We start from the raw sequence: 23,152 nt of genomic DNA, 5'->3' as shown, positions 1-23,152 counted from the left end.
GTCAGGAGTTCATCATATCCCTTTGGGGGACACAAGGCAACCAACAAAAGAGCCATTTCAGGCGGAAAACATGAGGATTTTTCATAAGGATTCTGGGGGTGGCCCAGAGCTAGAGAAAGCGGAGGGCATTAACATTAAGGACCCGCAGAGAAGTTGCCAGTTGCCTCTAAGCACTTATTTCAGACCATCTTACTGTTTGTATTCTGTTTTTATTTATTTATTTATTTATTGTTTTTCTGAATATGCAATTTATTGTCAAATTGGTTTCCATACAATAGCCAGTGCTCATCCCAACAGGTGCCCTCCTCCATTGTATTCTGTTTTTTACATACATTCTGAGTGACACCATTTGTTGGCTTCCCTTGGATATTTTAATTAAAGTTCTGACATTTAAAACAGTTAAAGGTAAGAGTCAGTGGAAAGAATACGAGCTTGAGAAACTCTGGACTATGTGGGATCCCAACTCTGCAAAAACACTGACTGCTGACTTCAGGCACCTGACTCCTTCTCTCTAGATGTCAACATTTACAAATCAAGGTTATGGTGAGGATTGATTTCAGATGAAATGTAACTGTACCAAGCCCAGCGCATGGCATATAACAGGTTTTCAATATATTCACAAAGCGATAGTATTCTTTCATTTAATCGGCTGGCAATGAGATTCTTAGATGGCACAGAAAGTTAGACCAGGATTAAAGCGACAACAGTATTTACTTCAAAACAGACCATTAGATCCCTGTTTCTAATTTTCAAATTCATACACAGCCTCCTTTCACAAAGGACTTAATAAGGCCTATAAATATTCCCATACAAAATGGGCATATTTTACTCTGGAGAACTAACTGCAGGTGAAGGAAGATGGGACTTTAAATAATCGAAGTCTGAGCAGACCAGTGACAGCATGTGCTTCTAAGAGAAACAGGGCTGTATGGACTCAGCTATTTGTGAGGGACCATGTGTTGCCTCTTGGCCCACTGGAAACCTGCCATGCTGTATTTTCCGGGGTCTTCCACTGGGGGGTGAAGGTGTCAGGATCAGTAGCCCTTAAAATTTTTTTAAAATGTTTATTTATTTTGGAAAGAGAGAGAGAGAAAGAGAGAGAGAGAGAGATAGCACAAGTGGGGCAGGGGCAGAGAGAAAAAGGGAGAGAATCCCAAGCAGTCTCCACACCATCAGCACAGAGCCCGACCCGGGGCTTGAACCCACGAACAGTGAAATCATGACCTGAGCCGAGATCAAGAGTCAGACGCTTAATGGACTGCATCACCCCCATGCCCCAGGATCAGTAGCCCTTTTTAAACCAGGCTCCAGTTTCTCTTAAAGGATTTGGCAGAGGGCCCCGCCTCCCGTGTGATTTCCTGATCCAGAGTTTTCATGCAACTATCAGGATTCTGCAATCCAAGCACCTGCCGGGCCCCCTTCAATTGTGGCTGAAATTCCTCCTGCTGTTCCAGGTCGCTGAGCTGATCTTCCCTGACCATCTTCCTGGGCTTTGGAAAGGCGCCACCTTGTTTCACGGAGCAGCGATCCCAGAAAGCCTGGCCTCACCCACCACAGTCGTCTGTGCTCTTCTTCTCTGCCTCAGTGGGCAGTAAAGCCTCAAGACTCTTCTGAGATTCAGAGATGCCACGACAGTCAGAGTTAGGCTTTTATCGGTTTCTCTGACTGTGAAATGGTATGAAAAAAAAATCCCATGAATGGAGCCGTGATGAGAACGGAATGAGCAGTGGGCTGCGGGTGCTCCTGCCACCCCACGGTTTAGAAAGGAGGTGCTCTCAGCTCTTTGTTGGCTCCCTGTCCTGGCTATGCTCACCTGTAAATGACGTTGGGGCCAGACAGACTGGACCAAAGACTAGAGAGAACCAAAATGCACTGGCCTTGATTTTGGAAGGCGGGGTCCTTGAAGTTCGCCTCTTCCTAGCAAAGGGGGTAGAGGATGTGCCTAGTGGTGAAGGTGAAGGTTCCTCCTTTACTGATTAATTCACGAGATGCACATATAACCTTTCCCTGCCTTCCCCATGGGGAGGAGATCAGAGGGGAGTCAAAGTCCTCTGCAAATGGCACAGACCTTGTAAAGTCAAGGCCAGCCCTTGATGCGGAGGCCGAGGGGCAGAGAGGCTGGGACCCGCCCCACCCCACTTGCCCCCCATGCTCACAGCCCCGAGGGCAGCAGGACCAGGGCCTGCCCCGTTCATCCAGTTCCCAAGCCTGAAGTGAATCGTAACTTCACACTGCTTAACCTCCATTCCCCCAGCAGTTCCAGGCCGCAATAGAGGGTCCCTATCTCACTGCCTGGGGTCTCCAGGGAGCCCCCCCCCCCCCCCGGCGAAGATGAGGTCACCAAACTTTAATCATGTTTTGATTATTCACCTGTCATTGTTCCAGGCCTCCCACCTTCGTCCTCAGCCGAGCCTGCAGTGGCTCGCTGTTGTGTTTTCTCAGGATGGGGAAGCAGGACAGACCGCTGTCACGTTAACTTGTACCATCTTGCACCTGGAACGTGTCCGGATTCACCAACACACGCCATCTACAGAGCTAGTGGAAACTCCTTGTTCCACATTCAATGTGCAGGGCGATGGACCGTTTTGCATTTCGATTTAGTGCTTGGACCCCGGAGCCTGATTATCTCCATGGAACCCCAGCCCTCTTAGTCATGTGCCCTCGACTCACGTTTCGTCTGCCCCTCTTCCCCTGTTACATGGGGGAGTAAAAGTGCCTGGCCCACAGGATGGACGTACTGACTGCATCGCATGGAGCAGGTGCCCAATAAAAAGGTGTCGCTACACGCGAGCCGCTGCACCGCCTGGACGCGCTGGAGGCACACCTCAAAGACGCCGCTTAGGGAAAGTACCCCCTCCCTTCAGGTCCTCAGTCCACCCGAGCGTGAGGCCCACGAGAACAGGGCCTTGCTCCCGGCTATGCCCGCTTGTAGCCAACCCCCGGGAGATGCTGAGTAAACCTCTCCCGGACAGCTGGATGAACACACACGCAGCAGAAAGAGCCCAGGGTCTGGGGTTGGAAGAGATCAGATTTCAAATCCTTCGTATCCCAGTTCAGAGCTGCAGACGTTGGGAACGCTAATATGCCCCTCAGGAAAAGTGTGGCAAGTAAGGAGTAAGCAGTGACCCCCAACTGGGGGCAACTGGTCTGCTGGGGAACATCGGCCCGTGTCTGGGGTCAGTTTTGGTCGTGCTACTGGTGTCTAATGGGCAGAGGCCACGAAAGCTGGCAGGGCAGTCCCCACATCAAACAACTGACGTCAGTAGTCATCAGACGTTGACAGGGCCGAGGCTGACAAATCTGGAATAAAGGAACATGATCTGAAACCATAAAGTCCTACACCAATGTCACTGACCATCGTTAACAGTATTAATAAGTACCACACATGCAGTAGCCCACATCTTTTAAATACAACATTTTTAGGGCCTCCAGACATGGCTTTAATGTGATTTTTAAAATGCTGATTTCTTTACAAGATGACACAGATAGATAGGCGATTCAGCTCCTGAAACTCCTTTCTCACCAGGGGCTCCTTATTCTGCAAACCTCTGCCAAATGCTATTGAAAAGACCTTCTGGAAAGACTGCGCTCGAATCTCTGGCCAGAAATAGGAGGACAGGACCCACGGCGCCATTTCTCAAACTAATGGGAGCCTCAGCTGCCCAGGCCTTCGCATCCCTGGACCAGTCCCTGAAACAGATGCTCCACCTGGCTCGGCGGCCTCTTGCCAGTTGAGGTCTCAGCTCAGCAATAAAGTTGTGTTTCTAGAATATTAGGCAGTGCTAATTTGAATTTTGCCCTCTCTTTAGAAACAGGCCCAGAGAGGTCAGGCCCAGGGGCATGTCCTCTGCATCCCCATGGTGGCCTGTGCTAGCTACGAGCAGGCAAGGACACAGGGCCCGCTGGATCCACTTTGGTGTCTCAGGGTCCAGGCCGAGATTAGGGCACAACTGTTAAAGGACTGAGTGCGAATCTCCTCCAGGAGCTGGCTGATGCCCCCGGGTGCTGCCTGCTGAGGACAGCTTCCTCATCGTATGGGGGGAGGGGAACTTTTGTCTGCTCAAGAGCTCGTTGTAGCTGACGAAGCACACGTCACACACCAGGCAGCCGTGCAGGGGTGAGGCCCCCGGGAGCGCCCTTAAGCCCGTGAGGGCTCGGAGATGCAGGTCACCAACCCCAGAGCAAGGGAGACAGACGGCTGGGAAGGTCTGCAGTTTTAGATCGGGATTCTTGTGGCCAGCTCAGAACCAACCAGAAGAGGCCCAGTGTGGGCACGCTTGGTCTCTTTTAGCAGAAGTTCTCAAAGTACGGATCGGCATGACACCAAGAACATGTTAAAACGCAGATCGCCAGGCCTATTCTCTCAGCTTCTGGCTCAGAGGGCACTGTATCCGTTCCCTAAGGCAGCTGTAACACATCGCCAGCGTCTGTGGGGAGCGTCTGGTCCAGGCCCCTCCCCTGGCTTCTGGAGGCTGCTGGCGAACTTTGTGCCCTCTCCCTGTGTCTGTGCCTCGTCTTATCAGGACACCAGTCCTATTGGATGATGGGCCCCTTACTCTGACATGACCTCATCTCAGCTGACCACATCTGCAACAACCCTAGGTCCAAATGAGGCCACGTTCTAGGATACTGGGGCTAGAACTCCAACATATCTTTTTGCAGGGTGCAATTCAACACATAACAGGTGTGGCAACCCTACATGCTAATACCCCCTACCCCCGACTGAGGGATTTTTTAAAAAAAATTTTTTAATGTTTATTTATTTTTGAGAGAAAGAGCATGAGCAGAGGAGGGGCAGAGAGAGAGGGAGACACAGAAGCAGGCTCCAGGCCCTGAGGTGTCAGCACAGAGCCTGACGCAGGGCTCGAACTCACAAACCATGAGATCAGGACCTGAGCCCAAGTCAGATGCTTCACTGACCCCCCCCGCCCCCCAACCCGGAGATTCTGATGTGACCACGCGCTCCCTGCTGATTCCCTTTGCAGCCCTCTGCACAGCGGCAGCCTGGCCCAGTGTGCTGTGAGCGGATGGCCTGGTCTGCCGACAAGGAAAGCGACAGCCGCTAGCCGCTGGAGGCTGCAGGGGTCGGTGAGGCCCCAGGGAGTGTGACGGGGAGCCTGGCTCAGCATCTCCGGGTCCCCTACCCAGTCAGGCCACTGGCCACTGGCTGATGTCAGATAGGAAGGTCCTATGTGCCAACATGGCAGGTGCTTTAAACACGGGGTTGCAGAATGGGGTGGGCGACAGACAGGTCCCATTTTTTTCTCTCGGTTTAGAAGGAAGACTCTTGGTTTGGGGCACACCGTGCTCGCGAACGGAGACATTGTACAGATGAGAAACTGCAGCAGAGAGGGTGGCGGTGGATGCAACGTGGTCCCCTTCCCACGTTCATCGTGGAGCAGGGATGCGGCTGGACCCGGAGGGGCCCACGCGGTGCTCAGACAGCATCCTGGGGTACGCAGCCGGGCCCTTCATCTGGATACTTGCACATGGCAGGTGGGAGCTAGCCTGGCAGAGCCTTCGGGGCCTGGGGAGGGAGAGGGTGGGCAGCCCAGGTGAGCAGGGAGGCAGGGATGCAGCCACCCCTGAGGCCAGCCGTCTACTTTCCTGTCTCCTGCTTTTGCACATGCCCATCCGCACCCCCCCCCCCGCCCCGTCTGGAAAACGACTCTGTTCTCTCTCTTTGCTTTGCCAACTCCTGTCAGCCGCGCCAGCCTCCCTTTAAATGCATGACCACAAATCTCTGAGGGGTCTTCTGCATGGCTGGGCGACTTCCCCATCAATTCACTTTTCCCCATGAGAAAGAACATCTTACTGGTCAGAGCCACTATAGGGTGGTGGTTCTGCTAAGAGCAGCCAGATGCGACCTGTAAATAACCCAAGGAGGGGTATCTCATTTTCATGTTCATTTAAAAGGAAATGATCTGGGTTCTTTGGATTCCAGATGAAGCGTCTCCCGGCACACGGGACAGTGCGGCCGCCACGGCTGCCTGTTCGGGTCCGTCACCGCGCAGCCTTTTCACAGGCTCACGTCTGCCATTGGGTGCTCTCTGAGGACACCTCAGTCCATGCTTGAGTGGAGGAAGGGTCCAGAACGAGGCTGCCTGGAGCCCCGGTCCAGTGTGCCCGAGCTGGTGTGAGCAGAAGTTCCTGGGGCCAGAGTTCTAGGCCGGGGAAGGGACCCTGAGCCCCGGAGGCGGCGGGACCGTAGGGAAAGGGTGGTGAGCTCGGAAAGCACCCACACGTCGGCTGCCACCTTCCCCAGGTCTGACGGACTGTGGTCACAGAGGCCCTTTGCGTCCTGCCGGCAAGAACAGGGGGACTGGACAGACATGGGCCCCCAGTGGCGAGGCCTGCTCTTCTGGCCTGGCGTGCCCGCCTGGGCCGACCTGGGCACCCGGCCTCTAGTCGGAGAGCTGCGGCCGCCCGGGACAAATGTCGGGTTGCTGCTCCTTCGCCCGTCCCAGTGCCCTGTGCAGGATGGGGCCCTGCCCTGCCCAGCGGCCCACTGGCCGGAACCCACGCAATCCTGGATGGAGTCCCTCACCTTCCACCGACACTGTGACGTCCCGGGAGATCAAACTTCTTCACCAGCTGTGTCCCTCCGTTTTGCCTTTCTGTGTACCGTCCTCACTCCTGGGGCCCCATGCCCCTTCCCTCACCCCTGCTTCAGGACTCAGTGGGGCATGGCAGCTTGGGAAGTTTCCCCGACGCCCGGCTGAGCCTGGCACCTGGTGTGAGAGCCGCTGCCTGGGCTGCCCTCTGGCACACATTCCTGCTGCTGTCACCTGCTGGGAGCTAACGTGGCGCCGTCCTGTGATGTCCAGGGCTCAAGCTGGCACTCCTGGAGCGTGGGAAGTGCGTCCCTTAGGCTCTGCAAGCCCAAGGCCTCGTTCGGTGTCGGTCACATGGAACGGGTCTGCATCCAGTCCCACGTGTGGGGCTTCAGTCCCCACCCCACGAGCCCACTCCTGCCCAAATCCTGCTTTAATCAGTCCCAGTTGGATAAGCTCCTGACAGCATCCTGCTGGGATCGAGCCTGAGCCGTCTGCGTCCTTTGCTGACCGGCCCCGGTCATGCCTCCAGCTCAGAACCCACCCGAGCCCCTCCTAACCTGGTGTCGTCCCGGCTCCCGCCAGCCCGTGATGCCAGAGTCCCCGTCCGGCCCACACCAGCTCACCCCATTGAATAGTAACGGTAACGGTAATCTTTGCACGAGGACTCTGACCTTGTCAGGCATCGTATCCACAATCTCATCTAATCTGCCAACAACCACACCGCAAAGGAGGGATTTCCATTTTGTCAGTGCTGACGATGAGGCTCAGTGAGGTGTAGACTTGCCTCAGTTTACTCTGGAGGTGGCGGGCCCGGGGCGATTTCCATCCAGAGCTCGGGCACCGAACCGTCGGAGAGCCTGCGCCCTCCGCACCAGCTTCCCTGTGCGCCAGCTCAGCGCACTCCCCCCCCCCCCCCCACTTCCCACGAAGACCCCGGGGCCCAGACAGGTGAAGTTGGCGCCCGGCTCGCACGGTGGAGGCGGGATTAGAATTCGGGGCCACCTGCTGCTTCCCTTCCAGCACCGTGGCTGGCTTCGCTGGGCTCCAGGGACCACCGTTCTCCGGGGAGCCCTCGTGCCATCTGGGAGGGCTCTGCCCAGCAGCTGCCGGAGGGGGACTTACTTCTCTCTGTTGAATATGATGAATTCCTTCCGCACGGTCTCCAAGCACTGCTGCAGGTGTCCGTTCTGTCAAAGAGCAGAGAGGTGAGAGTAAATGACGGGGCACCATCCAGGGAGCCACACGACAAAGGCCGTGACGACCAGAGCTTGACCTCAGTGGGGCTGCAGATGCCGGGGGCGGGGCACGAGCGACGTGCCCGGAGGGGCCCTGACTGTATGGGCGGCTGTGCCGAAGGGAACCCGGTCGATGAGGATGTTCGTCTCGACCTCAGTCTGCAGCCATTACATCCAACCTGAAAGTCACGTTAGAATGGCATATGGGTGGAAAATCATGAAGTGGCTTCCTAATCGCTTGAATGTTCATGAGACCTGATGAGGAAGCGGGATGGCGGGCGGAGCAGAGAATCTCAAGAACGTCCTGCCAAGGTGCCCATCCTCTTTGACAACAGATGCCAGACAGCTCTGTGCTCACAGGGGCGCTATTCCTGGTGCCCTAGATGCTGAGCTGTGAGCACAGAGCCCGACGCGGGGCTCGAACCCACCAACCGTGAGGTCAAGACCTGAGCCGAAGTTGGACGCATGACCGACTGAGCCACCCAGGCGCCCGACCTTTCCGTTTTGTGCTATGAAAAGCCACCCAATCGCGGAGGCATCTTAGTGACTGCAAATGGAGGCATCTGGAGAGGCGAAGTGAGTTGCCTCCGTTAGGCTAAATAGCAGCCCCTCCCTCCTTTAGGCTCCCTGGACCCTGCGATTCCTGCCCCCGGGGAATCCGCTCACCAGAGGACAGCTGTCCTTTGTGCCGTCTTTGGACCTGTTCTTTGCCAGCCTCTTCTTCTTTTTGTGAAGTGGCCTGGATTCAAGGATCATTTCTTCAAGTTCAAATGTGGGGTCACAATTCAATCTCCCCTTCTGAGAGCAAGCGGAAAAGCAAACACGGTCTGTCTTGGTTGCACCCACCACTGGATTGTGTTCATTCATTCATTCATTCAGTCGATCGTTCATTCAACAAGTAATGGCTAACTACCACCGTGGGGTGCGCCGCTTCCGTTTTATTTCTGGGGAAGAGAAGCGACACCTTCTCGCGGCAGACATGGTTCATTTATCCCCGTGTCTCCTCCCCCGGCCCTGTTAACATCCACACTCCTCCTCAGCCTCCTTCCCACGAAGCTTCGTGTTTTGCCAGGGCCCAGTTCAGTCTCCCAATCTGATGGTATTCACTTATCACACACACATCTTCATGTCAGGACTACCTCTTCTATAAATATAATTTTTAATAATTTAATTTTAAAATGCTATTTCTGGCCCATATCTGCCCAATTCCCCAAGCTGGCTCCCTCCTGCCCCTCCACTGGAGCCAGGCGGGGCTCCGCCCACTTGGGTCAGGAGGAGTTTTGTGCCCCTGACTTCTGGGCCGTGGACCCAAGATCCAGCTGGTGGCTGTCGCTCAGGACGCCAGTCCCATCAGGCAATACAGCCTAGTGGTTATATCATCCACAGTCTGGAGGTGCACAGGGACTTCTCCCCAAAAAGCCGCTCGGATTTTAGGCCCAAGTCTTTCCTGGCCTGATTTATCTGCCATCCATTCGTTCGTTCGTTCATTCATTCATTCATTCATTCATTCTAATGCAGGCTCTGGATACAGATCCCTGAGGTTAATTTCTCACTGAGTAAACGTGGGTAAGTTCCTCAACATGAGAATACTTCTAGTAAGACCACTCCCCTGTTAGGGAGTCTGTATGAGATAATGCTTGCGAAACTTTAGGCCGGTGCCTGGAACACACAGCACACTGAGTCCTGGTGGATTATGATCACTCGTTCACTTAAGACAATGACACGTTGAGAGCTTCTAGTGCCTTCTAGGGCTACCCATTGCTCTGGAGTGTGTCTCAGGCAGAGGCCAGCCGAGGCAAGTGGGCCCTGCCCTCTGAAGCTCTCGGGGGACGGCAGAGTCACTGTAATAGAATGATATTAGCGGCCAGCGTAGATAGGCCTCTGTGTAGTGCAGGACCAGGGAGGCTGCGATTCACTCCAAGTAAGTGGGGGTGGGGGGGGGTGGGGAGGGGGACTGGCCTGGGGGATGTCCCATCGGAGACAATGCTTAAGTTTTTCTCTCTTCCAGAAGGCAGTTACTGAGACCCTCAAATGAGCCAGTCCCTGGGTTTGATGCTGTCTGGAAGGAGGGACAGGAGACTGCCGGGGGGACAAGGAGAGCAGCCCCTGTCCCCCCAAGAGGAGGAAGCAGTGTGAGCACAGGTTCACAGCTACGAAACAGTGTGGCCAGAGGGGACAACCACAGGCGTCTGGGTGTGGCTGAAGCAGGGTCCTCTGCCTGTGATTCTGTGGAAGTGAGTGTGCATGAGTGTGAGCGTGCATGAGACTTGCACGAGTGTGTGCGAGTGTGAGTGTGCATGGGTGCATGTGGGTATGCGCGAGTGTAAACGTGCATGTGAGTAGGTGAGTGTGCACGACCGTGCTTGTGTGCGGCTGGGGAAGGGCAGCAGGTGAGGTCTACAAAGGCTGACAGGCGATCGCAGGCATTGGCCCCGAGGGTCACCCGGGCATCCTGCGCCCAGCCTTGGGGACGGCTCACGTGGCAACAGGGAGGCTGTTTGAGGCAATCTGTGCTCCGTATAAAGGACCACATCAAGATCCCTGGGTTTCATCCACCTGGCCTGAGCATGGCGGAAGGGGACCCCCAAGGATGCTAGCGCATTTCTCTGGCACATCCAGAGCGAACATTCTGAGGGAGCCAACCGAGGGAGCCGAGACCAGAATCCCGGCGGATCTGTTAATAAAATAGCGGTTCCGAGGGCGGTGTGGACCGAGGGCTCGCTGCTCCGAGCCTTTGGAGGCCTCTTGGCATTTACTCCGCCCAAGCGTGGGATGGATCCCTCTCGTCTCTTCATTTTGGGTGAAGCACCCCACTCCCGAGCACACCTGAGGTCACAGACGCGGTAGTGAACCCAAGTCTCCAGCCTGTGCTCCCGGCCAAGACCCCGCACTGTCCCTCCAGGACCCAGCTCTGGGTCACTAAATGTGCCTTTGTAGGTTTATTGGCTTTTTCTTTGCACAAACCCTTAGCCTGCTGGCTGTCAAGGGGGTGGGGGGCAGCTGTCCCCAGGGGATGCCCCGCAACGTCTGGGGATGTTTTTGGTGTCACAGCTGAGGAATGCTACCGGTATCTGTGGATGGAGTCCAGGGATGCACAGGACGGTCCCCACCCCCCCCCCCAAAGAATCATCTGGCCCTAATGCCCCCAACAGCACAGTTGAGGAGCCCTGCTCTCATCTGCAAGCCCCCTGACAACAGGCACCAAGAGTGTTTTCTTTCCAGTCACCTCCTCGAGCCACACACACGGCCTGCGTCCGTAGGCGCTCAGCGGGTACAGGCTGGTGGGGCGGTGGGTGGCCGGATGAATGGCCACACACGGTGGGTGTGACTCCATAAAACAAAGAACACTCCGTGCCCACAAAGACCTTCTGCAAGGAGAGAAACCTGGCAGATGAGGTCCAAATCCACACTCAGTCTCACTGCAATGGGAACGTTCCGGCACTCCTGTGGCCACGGCCGGCAGAGGCCTCCCGGACCAGCTTCTGGGTGTTCCTTCAGAGCAGGGCAGGGGACCCTGCAGAGGGACGGCGCGGCACGGGATGAGACCCTCACTCACACTGGGCACAAAGCCGGGTGTCAGCGCCTTCTCGAACACCGCATCCCAGTTCATGTCGGCCAAGTAGGGCGCGCTCTGGACGTCACCAAGGCTGGACAGACGGCTCTCGGGGTCCTTGGTCAGGAGCTGCGGGCAGAAGGCAGAAGTGCTTAAACATGTTTGCTTGAGGTGTGCGCCCCGCTGAGGTTAGCGGGGACTCTGAAGGTAGGAATCCTGGGAAAATGAAGGTGCCTCTGCTTTTTTTTCTTTTTTGAGACAGAAACAGAGAGAGAGAGAGAGAGAGAGAATCTTAAGCAGGCTCCACACTCAGTGCGGAGCCCAACTTGAGGCTCGATCTCTTGACTCTGAGATCATGGCCTGAGCAGAAGTCGTGTCCGACTGGGCCCCCAGGCGCCCTGAAGGTGCTTCTGCTTTTCGTGTGCCATCAACACTGTGCTCTGGGTTGCTCTTGCCGGGAGCGTCACCTACACTCACCTCTTTGAGTGATGGGGAGGAACCGAGAGGTCAGGCTGCTTCCTCACGGTCACCCAGCAAGGGGCTCTTTGGCAGGGACTGGATCTCAACCACCGCGCTGTCCTCGAGGACCCACAGGTGGGAGCTGGAAGTCGGAACTCCACTGCCGGCTTGCCGCCTGCCCCGCCCCGCCCCCTGACGCTGCAGAAATGTCCCAGCTGTGCCCAGCCGGTGGGCTGCGGTCACACCAGTGTGAGGGCACCTGGCAGGGTCCTCTCTGCTGGTCATGGCAGCCTCCTCCTCGGGGCTGCCCCAAACCATGGGTGCAGATTTAAACAGAGCCTCTAGGGGCGCCTGGGTGGCTCAGTCGGTAAGCAATTAATCTGTTGATTTTTGCTCAAGTCGTGATCTCACGGTTGCTGAGATCGAGCCCCAAGTCGGGCTCTGCACTTACAGCACGGGGCCTGTTTGGGATTCTCTCTCTCTGTCTCTCTCTCCCTATCTCTCTGTCTTTTCCCTGCTTGTGCTCCCTCTGTCTCTCTTTCTTTCTCTTTCTCTCTCTCTTTTCAAAATAAATAAATAGGGGTGCCTGGGTGCCTCAGTCAATTGAGCGTCCGACTTCAGCTCAGGTCACGATCTTGCGGTTTGTGGGTTGGAGCCCCGCATCGGGCTCTGTGCTGACAGCTCGGAGTCTGGAGCCTGCTTCAGATTCTGTGTCTCCCTCTCTCTCTGCCCCTCTCCCATTCACACACACTCTCTCAAAAATAAATATTTAAAACAAATTTTTAAAAACCCCAAATAAATACATAAACTTTAAACGGATACTCCACTCCAGTGCCGCATGGGAGATCCCCATTCAGGATAGCGGTTCTCCGACCCACCGGATGGGTGCCTGCGCTCACGATGTGGCATTAGCGCTCTACTGACTTGATCAACTCCACCATTGGCATTCTGTTCCCTCTCTCCTTCCAGAATTTGGTGGGATGCCTGCTTCTGCACTAAATGACTTTAGCCCCCAGGACTGGCAGGCTGGGGGCTGTCCCCTTACCTTCTTCAGCAGGGCGACCATGCCTTTGCACCACGTGGAGGAGTAGTGGACACGCTCCACCTTGAACATGTTGAGGATCTCATCAATGGGCGTGGCCGAGTGGATTTCATACGGTCTCTGCAACCAAAGGACCAGAGAGGGAATCAGAGAGGGGGCCAACCGGAAGACGCCGCCCATGTGGTTAAACCTGTATATTTACAAGGGGGTGGTTTATTCTTTCCCTTTACGGAACAGTGGGTGTTCCTCTTTCACGGCAGAGCAGGTGGCCCAGACCCACATGCCAACAGGGATTAGACCTGTAGGGTAGTGCCCGAACCCGGCAAGTAGGTGCTCTGTTATGGCCACAGGAGGTTAAATGACTTGGCGAGGTCACATAGCCACTAAGTGGCAAAGGCAGGATCCGCATCCAACAGCCTAACTCCCGAGTCCCGACTCCAGGCTTGGGGGTGGGGTGGCTCTCATCACCCACTGGACTCCCAGCTTCACCTCCAGTCGAAATCCCTGCCTGCCGGTGGGCCTCACCTCCACCTTTCCCTGCGCTGGCTGAACCAGCTGGGAGTGAGCGGGCTGGAATCACCCAGGTCTGGGTCTGGTGGGGTGGATGGATGTGGGGAGGTAGGGCTTCTATCTACCACCCTCCCCCCGCACCACCCCGACAGTGAGGAGGCATAAAACTCTGTTCTCCGACTGGCCAGCTCAGCAGAGCATTAAACCTCCTGACTTGTTTTCCAAACATTGCCCTGGGCAGTTTGTTGCTTCTAAGAACCTCTCAAGACCTGGAACTTGGTTAGTCTTTCTTGAGTGGGACCCTGGGGACATGGCTGGGACAGTGTCTGAACATCAGCTCACTCCCTCTGCCTCGACCCCCTCTCAATTCCCTCCCCTTCTTTACCCTCTCCCCAGCTTCATGGGCCAAGATGCTCTGAGGTTTGCATACGGTCAAAGGCTCAGGGCTGGCATCGGCAGTCACTTCGGAGCACGGGTGGTGTAACAACTAGAGAAACCGAGAGCAAGGAGTTCATCGCCGTCCCCGTGAACCTGACTGCTGTGGGATTCCTGTAGGGGTGGGGTCCTTGAAGGTGGGCCCCGGCCGTCCAGCAGACCTCAGAGCCCAGTGACGGGCACGATGAGCCTGTCCGTCCACAAACACTGACTAGAGACCGGCTGTGGGTCAGAGCCCGTACTGGGCTCACAGGGTGTGGGCTCCCATCCCGTGGAACTTGAATTCCCACGGGGCTGCTGCCACTAGGAGCCGCCAGCCAAGAAGGTGAGGGGGTCCTGAGCCCTGGGTGCATGACCGTTCCCTGGAACGTCTTTATCTTCACCAAACGGGGCTCCCCTGGGGAACACGCCTGCCCACGGGAGCGTGCCTGTGACTTGCGATGTGTCCACCCAGAAGGGCACCTTCTCCGGACTGGCTGCCTCCTCTTTCATCTGCCAATCAAGCTGGGAACTCTCCCTTTTGCCCTGTGACATGTAGATCAAAAGCAAAACCTGGGGCTGCATAGAAAGGCCGGCTACCTAGATGTGCTAACATTATTTACCGTATGTCTTCAAACACTGTCTTCCAATTTAATGGGAAGTGGAGGATAGTTCCAGTCATGGACGTTTCAGAATTTCCTCCCGAGGCTGCTGCCTGCCTCTGCCTTTGCCCCCATAACGGCTACCATGATTAGAAGTCTCAGGAATGAGCATTAACTGAGAGCGGAGATGTCGGTTTCTGGGCGGTTCAGGATCGCTTCTTCCCATCTTTTTGCCTTTGGAGAAAACCATGCCTCCCACCCTGTCCCAGCCGCACCTGGAAAACCAGCTGCTGGAGGCCGGAGGACCTCAGGCGATGGAGCCCTCCCACCTCCGCATCTTAGGAGTCGGGACACCGAGGCTGCGAGACGCACGGGGACCTTGCCGCGTCCCACAGAGACGCAGGATCTCCTTTGTCGCTCTTTGCTCGATGCCACCAGAGCTCACCTTGCCGAGTGCCCAACCGGAGAGCCAGCCAGCGACAAGAGTGATCCATCTGCCTCGCCACCCGACCTCCAAGCCGGTCACTCTCTAGCTCTGTCCTTCTCTCCACTTCTGGAGGGAGCCAGACCAATAATAATGGCAACCCCGACAAGCCACGAGGCCAACACAGCAGTTCAATACGTTCCCAGCCAAGCGCGGAACATCGTGCGCGGAATACGCTCAGCGGCTTTCGGTTCAGCCTTCGTCCGCTCGGACGGCTGTACAGAAACCCAGCTCCCTCTACAAGGGTATCGACAAATACTCAGATCAATATTCCATCTGCTTGGGGTAAAGAATTCTATGGAAGCTTAGTTCGCACGCACCGGCCTTAGGATGTGTTGACTCAGGAAAGCAAGTGGCATTTCTAAGGTAAAGCAATCATGTGAACCACTGGCGAAAGTGATTTTCGCAGCGGGACACCGGACAGACTCGTTATGGAGCGCATGTGTGTCTCCATTCCAGAACCCCCGGTTTACAGAAAACCCCAATTGACTGAGAAGTGGAAGGGGGGGGAACAGAATTGTTGCAGACTTGTTATTTGGATAGCCAGAGCTGAGCTGGGCTTTGGGGACCGTCCAATCCAATGTGTGTGTGTGTGTGTGTGTGTGTGTGTGTGTGTGTCCCCCACACCTCTTCCCTCCAGATCTCAAACGCGGAACAGATGAAAGCAAAGAACAGGTCCTCGGGCTATGCAACGTCCAAAGCCAGAGACATCAAGTCCCCCTCCTCAGAACTGTTGAACTACCTGTGCTGGGTGCCAGAGGTCCAGGAAACGCGGCCTGAAAACCACGCGAAACCCCCGCTCCTTCCCCTCCCTTAATGGAGACGTAAAACCTGGAGGTCCTGACTCCTGGCACAGTGCTCTCTCTGCTTTACCAAGGGACAAGACGTCAGCGTTCAACCCCAGGACCACCTCCCTCCTTCCTTCAGGTTCACGTGCCAATAATTCCCCGGTTTTGCGGTCGAGCCTGCCCGTCCCGCGTACCCCAAGTTCTTTAGTTCTGCGCCCCACCCTCTAGGGGAGCTCCACACACCCTCCCTCTTTATTCATCCCCTGTCTGCACCCCCAACCTTCTCTCTCTACCCGGCCGCAGGGAGAAGTGCTGACTGGGGTCAAAGACAAGGTCAGGGAGGTGGTTGGGATGGCACCACGGGTGGGGTTTGGGGGCTCACCGTTTGTCCACATCGAGAGCCCCGCTCCGTGCCATGCAGTGCACGCGGGGCCTCGTTCGGTTCTGGCTACCACACGGCAGTGGTTCGCAAACAGGAGCGATTTAAATTGGCTGATGTTTGGAGATATTTTGGGTTGTCGTGAGGCAGAGGGGCGATTTCTGCCGGCCTCTGGTAGGTGGAGGCCCGGGGTGCTCCTGAACATCCTGCACTGCCCAGGACGGCCCCCACCACAAAGCACTCCTGGCCCCCCAGCGTCCACAGTGCCGAAGTCGAGGAACCCTGTCCCCTCATCCGATAGATGAGAAGCGGGCTCACCGCCGATCGTTCAGAGACTGCGCGGCGAAGCCGGGAGGTGAGCCCAGCAACGTGTGATTCCGAAGGACACCCTCGCTCAACCGTTGTGCTGACGCGGCCACAGACAGCACCATGATGCCTACAGGGTGAAGCCCAGTGCCTCTGGCTGTTCTCGGGGTCTTTTACGGGCCGTCCTCTGACCGTCCTCACTGCTGGTCAGTCAGCGGCCCTTCCCCATCTATACTCACACTGTTCCCTCCAGCGGCTCCTATGTGACCCGCCTTAAGCGTCTGCTCCCTCATACACTCTCCCACGCTCCTCTGAGCAAGTCCTCAGCACTTTATCTTCATCGACCTGTCTCAGGAGCATATTTATTTGATAATCAGCAAGCTTCCTGGGTGCCAGACGCTGCGTGTGCTCTGCCCACGTTTTCTCACGTCATCCCCGCCGTGACCCCGTGGGTCGGCCTCATAATCCCCATTTGATGAAGGAGGAAGCTGGGACTCAGAGGAGCGAAGTGACCAAGCCGGAATCAGAGCACCGAGGCGCCTACAGTGGGGAAGGGACTCGGACCTCTGCTCACCAGGCCCCTGGGCTTTCCCACCGGGGCTCACCAACCAGGCAGGACCCAGCCTCCACTCCCCGTGCCCCATCTCCAGCTGTAAAGGGGCTGAGTCAGAGAGGACGCAGGCCTGCTGCTGGCAACGCCCCCCCCCCCGCCCCCGCCCGGGGCAGGAATCGCAGCAAGAAGCAGACAGTTGCTGACATTCATCAGGCACATGCAGGGTAATTTGCATCATCGAAATGACTTAATTCTCAAAGCAACCCTGTTGGGTAGATATTATTAATTTCTTCTTTCCCAGTTGAGACATGAGGATTCTGAGCACCTGATCTGTTTATTGGCTTTGGTTAAGATCACAGACGAGGCACCTGGCAGGGCCAGGGTGTGACCCTGGGAATTCCTCCAGGATCCTCTTTGTCTGCTAGGACAAAGCGGCTTTCAGGTGGGTGAGAGGAAACACTTTCTAGCCTTGCAAGCTGTCAAAAAATGAAACGGGTTCTATGAGCTCCCTGGATGCAGAGGGGAATCAGCCCGTAGGTGGTAATCACCTGTCAGGGATGCCTGGGGACATCGGCCATGCTGAGATCCCCAGTCCCTTCTCTGAGTCTGTGGGCAGGAAACCTCCTTCTCACACCTCTCCTCCCCCTGTTCTAATCAGAGGGTGTGGTCACCGTCTGGGGTGACCAAGGTGCCTGTGCTCTAAGAGGGTGACACTTTCTTGGTCTCTCTTTCACTTAGCGTGCCTGCAGGGTGAGGACTGGGATCAGGCTGAGAGAGCCTCCTTATGATCCTGGTCCAGGCTGCAAGATCCAACCAGGCTCCCGGATGCTCTGCATTTATGCAGAGAATGGCACTCGATTAAGGACACTCGATTCCTGGGCTCTCCCTACAGACCACTGGGGGAGAGACAGCTGTTTCCCAGGTTGGGTCTAGAGTATTTCTGGGTCCCTAGCCAGCAGGCTGTATTGGTCTTATCCATTTCCCACCCACATATCTCATCCTTTCCAGCTCTAAGATCGGACGGAGAGCACACACTGGAAAGTTCCCATCATGACTTCCATCTTTTGGAGGTGAAAAACTCCCTGGCTTTGGAGGCCATCAAGGAACAAACAGGTGCAAAATGACAGTGTCACTGACACTGACACAGTGTTGGAATTTGAGAAGGAAGGACAACCCCTATGTTTACACACCCCAGAGGTAAACTTAGGAGTGTTTTCTGGGATAGCTTTTTTTACTAAATGTGATTGTTTTCGTATGAAAAACAGAGAGCCGAACAAAGCTGTAATCATCAAGACAGCATGGTATTGGCACGAAAACAGACACATAGACCAATGGAATAGAATAGAAACCCCAGAACTAGACCCACAAATGTATGGCCAACTCATCTTTGACAAAGCAGAAAAGAATATCCAATGGAAAAAAGACAGCCTCTTTAACAAATGGTGCTGGGAGAACTGGACAGCAACATGCAGAAGATTGAAACTAGACCACTTTCTCACACCATTCACAAAAATAAACTCAAAAGGGATAAAGGACCTGAATGTGAGACAGGAAACCATCAAAACCCTAGAGGAGAAAGCAGGAAAAGACCTCTCTGACCTCAGCCGTAGCAATTTCTTACTTGACACATCCCCAAAGGCAAGGGAATTAAAAGCAAAAATGAACTACTGGGACCTTATGAAGATAAAAAGCTTCTGCACAGCAAAGGAAACAACCAACAAAACTAAAAGGCAACCAATGGAATTGGAAAAGATATTTGCAAATGACATATCGGACAAAGGGCTAGTATCCAAAATCTATAAAGAACTCACCAAACTCCACACCCGAAAAACAAATAACCCAGTGAAGAAGTGGGCAGAAACCATGAACAGACACTTCTCTAAAGAAGACATCCGGATGGCCAACAGGCACATGAAAAGATGCTCAACGTGGCTCCTCATCAGGGAAATACAAATCAAAACCACACTCAGATATCACCTCACGCCAGTCAGAGTGGCCAAAATGAACAATTCAGGAGACCATAGATGCTGGAGAGGATGTGGAGAAATGGGAACCTTCTTGCACTGTTGGTGGGAATGCAAACTGGTGCAGCCACTCTGGAAAACAGTGTGGAGGTTCCTCAAAAAATTAAAAATAGACCTACCCTATGACCCAGCAATACCACTGCTAGGAATTTACCCAAGGGATACAGGAGTACTGATGCATAGGGGCACTTGTACCCCAATGTTTATAGCAGCACTCTCAACAATAGCCAAATTATGAAAGAGCCTAAATGTCCATCAACTGATGATGGATAAAGAAATTGTGGTTTATATACACAATGGAGTATTACGTGGCAATGAGAAAGAATGAAATATGGCCCTTTGTAGCAACGTGGATGGAACTGGAGAGTGGGATGCTAAGTGAAATAAGCCATACAGAGAAAGACAGATACCATATGGTTTCACTCTTATGTGGATCCTGAGAAACTTAACAGAAACCCATGGGGGAGGGGAAGAAAAAAAAAAAGAGGTTAGAGTGGAAGAGAGCCAAAGCATAAGAGACTCTTAAAAACTGAGAACAAACTGAGGGTTGATGGGGGGTGGGGTGATGAGGGAGGGGAGGGTGGGTGATGGGTATTGAGGAGGGCACCTTTTGGGATGAGCACTGGGTGTTGTATGGAAACCAATTTGACAATAAATTTCATATTAAAGAAAGAAAGAAAGAAAGAAAGAAAGAAAGAAAGAAAGAAAGAAAGAAAAAGAAAAAAGAAAAAAAAGAAAGACAGCCAAGTATTTGCAGAAACCTGTCCAAGGTGAAGCCAGACCAAGACATCTGTGAGAAAGGTTTACACGAGCACATAATAGGTGTCCTTTCACTGAACCAACCACTCTGTCCCCGTGCCGAAGGCTCCAATCCCACTGTGTGCCTGTCCTTCTTTTCCTGAACATGGCATTTGAATCTCTGAGTAGAAAACTCAGTCGAATTAAAAGTGACACAATTTATTTTGGAACCAGCAAGAGCCACTCTATCCTTGGGCCTTTTTGTCAAGTCCTCATCTTTGACTGTTCTGACCCGTGAGGAATGACAGATGTTAAACAAAAATGAAAACAAAAAGAAAAACAACAAAAAAAACCCACGGGCCCAAAATGTCGTCACTTAGAAACCGATAAAGCCAATTAGATCTGCAAATGTACCCGACTGATTTTTATTTAACACAGACAATGGACTTTCCGCTGGTGAACACCCAATCATGCCTGGGGCAACCGCTCGCCCAGGGTATCTGTGTGACTGAGGATATCAGACAAATAGCATCTGAAGGATGCCTGTGTCCTGTGGTCATACAGCGTTAGGGACTCTCAATGAAACCAGCACCAATGAAACCGGCAGATGACCAAGGAACCACCCAAGAATAAGATGGATTTTTTTCATTCAGTGCCTGAGAAAACTAACAAATTCATATATATTCACACATATATATTTTAAATTCTAGACACATCACATATAGTAATTATGTTTTTGAAGCATTCAGAGGAGGTCACTGAGATCGGGAGCACACAATAGTTGCTTAAACTACAGGATGGAAAATAATAATATTTGCATTCCCATGGCTTTGACAGCTTGCAAACTGCTCTCATCCATCCATCCTTCCTTCCTTCCTTCCTCCCTCCCTCCCTTCCTCTCTCCCTTCCTCCCTTCCTTCCTTCCTTCCTTCCTTCCTTCCTTCCTCACCCTGTATCACACACACACTGGCGCCCCCTGCCTTCAGGGAGTGCACTTCCGTTGGCCTGGATGTGCGTGGACACAAATGACTGTGACGCACTGAAAATCGTGGCTCTGGGCAGGGACACTGTTGCTGGACAAGGCGAGTGACACGCAAATCCCACGTCTCCTTCCGGCAGCGCTGAGAGACCCTGTGGTAACCACAGCTCCATGAAACCGACCGAAGGCTGTTACCCCGTTGCACCCACAGGGAAACCAAGGTCAAGGGGCATTGTTGGCAAACGATTCTTGTGCAGAGAACAAACGCCTCAAAATGAGCTCGTCATAATTCTTTCCGCCAAAATAAAACTGAGTTATTAGTCGCCATTACTTGTCTTTGGCTATCGCATTCAGTGAAATACAAACAAAAGTACGTACCGAACGCCCCGATTTTATGGGACATCTACCTCTGTGCTCAGGGCAGATACAGGGAAAACACATAAAGAGGAAAGGAACATGGCCTTATACTGAAAGAGCCTCGAAATGAGCTGGAGGGTCAGGCACGGATGCAGTGTCGTGGGATGAAAGACGGCAGCGTCTGAAACCACGATGCCGAGGTGCTCGGGGCATTCGAGCTGCTGGCCTTGACGGAAGATCTTCCCCGCTGGGATGTCCTTTTCCCGCCAGCAGAGTGAGGCGGCTGGACCAGGAGCTCGCTCGGGGCCCCTCTAATGCCCAGGGACCCCGGGCACACAGACGATCAGGACGGAGACCCGGGGCCTCTAACTCCTCACGCGTGCGCGCCTCCCCAGCCGAACGGCTGGCCGACAGCACCCCAGTCCGGGTGGACCTGAGCCCCTGCTCCCCGTGCTCCCCGTGCAGGCACACATCTTACCCAGCCCCGCAGCAGCTCGTAGGCCGTGATACCCAGGGACCACCAGTCGACGGGGTACGAGTAGCCGGGGCCTCCCTCCACATACACCTGGAACACTTCCGGGGCTGCCAAAGATAGGACAAAGACGATGTCACTGCACGTCACAGTTTACACTCACCAGCCCTCAGAGAGGGGACATGGGGACAGTAACCCAGCTTCCCGGAGGGTGGAGCCAGGACTCCGTCCACTGCACCACGTGGCTCCTGCCCTCTGTAAGCCACAAGCGGGCTCGAGAACAAGATGCAGGCATGCCCGGAAACACAGGTGTGTCCCCCGGGGAGGTACCCAAATGGGGTGCTCCGGAGCACCCGGGTGGCCCAGTCGGTGGAGCGTCCGACTTCAGCTCAGGTCACGATCTCGCGATCCGTGAGTTCGAGCCCCGCGTTGGGCTCTGGGCTGATGGCTCGGAGCCTGGGGCCTGCTTCGGATTCTGTGTCTCCCTCTCTCTCTGCCCCTCCCCTGCTCATGCTCTGTCTCTTAAAAATAAATAAACGTTAAAAAACTTTTTTAAATAAAAGGAGTTTTCAAGAAACATTAAAAAAAATTAAAAACCAAATGGGGTGCACCAAGTGCGGGGTGGAGGCGGTCTGCTGGGGGGAGGTGGGTTGGGAGAGCGGGAATCCCAGGCAGCATGAACACGGGTGGGGTAAGATCTCAGCTAAGAGGAAGAAACCGCACCTTGACAAATGTCACTCTGCTTCTGGCACTGACGCCGGGTCAGGCATGCCGACAACGGGGGACGTTTGGGACCCTTTGGGTCTGCTGCCAATCTCAGGAAACCGTTTCAGTTTAGCATAGGTGGGATCTACGAGGACCTCCCCGAGTTGGGAAATCCAGAGACAGAAGGCAGATCGCGGGTGCCCCAGGCTGGGGGAGGGGCAGATGGGGGGTGACCACTGAATGGGTGTCCTCTGGGGGACATGAAGACGTTCTGGAACTAGACAGAGGTGGTGGCTGGGTGGTGCTGAGAACGTACTCCATGCGACAGAATTGCTCCTTTAAAACGGCGAGTTTTGGTCTGTGAATCAATCTCACCTCAGCTGAGCGAAAAGTGAAGGCTGGATGGCCAAGTGTGCTGGGCCCTGATTCTTATTCTTCAGGGCACTGCTGTGGTGCTGGGGGGTCCCTTGGCCCTGAGGCGCCCTAACGTGCCGAGTGGTGGGGTCATCTCACTGCCTTGCCCCAAAATCAACGAGGCCAGGAGGGCATCTATGCTGTGATTGCTCGTCACGGCTTCCAGAAAAACTTTGGGAGATGTGGATCCTTTCCAGCAAATTAACTTGCAGACATAATTCCATTTTACAGTCGTCACAGCAGCCGAAATCTGTCCCTTGGAACCACAATGTGCTGTGATTAAAGAGGTCGAAACTCAGTTTTCAGAATGGCCTTCAGTGAGCATGGGAACAGGGAGGGCTGGACGAGGCAGGCGACACGGACGCTGGAATCTGGGCCCTTGGGCTGCTGGACACCTGCCCCCAACCAGCCGCCACACACGGCCGCCCCGGCGATGCTCTCCACTTGCTTCGTATCTTAGAGGGCACACTCACCCACGGGTTCTCCTTCCCTCTTCACAAGAGCCCCCAGGGTCACGTTTGCATGGGGCCCATTTTACAGATGAGGCTCAGAGAGGGACGGAGGCGTGGAGGAAGTCCCAC

General features: G+C 54.5%; 1 protein-coding gene across 2 annotated transcripts in view; it reads right to left on the bottom strand.

Annotated features, from left to right (window-relative positions):
- STK32B (serine/threonine kinase 32B) overlaps positions 1–23,152 on the bottom strand; it is a 398,879-nt gene that overhangs the window by 11,155 nt on the left and 364,572 nt on the right. Inside the window, exons 7-12 of one of the 2 annotated variants that reach the window (XM_047857553.1) lie at positions 21,459–21,562; positions 12,850–12,966; positions 11,349–11,474; positions 8,459–8,590; positions 7,680–7,744; positions 5,389–5,527 (exon numbers count right to left, since the gene is read on the bottom strand). In XM_047857553.1, coding sequence (XP_047713509.1) covers positions 5,389–5,527; positions 7,680–7,744; positions 8,459–8,590; positions 11,349–11,474; positions 12,850–12,966; positions 21,459–21,562 — 683 coding nt within the window. Of the gene's footprint in view, positions 1–5,388; positions 5,528–7,679; positions 7,745–8,458; positions 8,591–11,348; positions 11,475–12,849; positions 12,967–21,458; positions 21,563–23,152 lie in introns of those variants that run through there. The other variant, XM_047857552.1, reaches the window with a different exon arrangement.

This window comes from Prionailurus viverrinus, chromosome B1, assembly GCF_022837055.1.
Source record: "Prionailurus viverrinus isolate Anna chromosome B1, UM_Priviv_1.0, whole genome shotgun sequence".
Lineage (NCBI taxonomy): Eukaryota > Metazoa > Chordata > Mammalia > Carnivora > Felidae > Prionailurus > Prionailurus viverrinus.
Note: the sequence above shows the minus strand (reverse complement) of the source record. Positions and strands in the feature narration are given on the sequence as shown.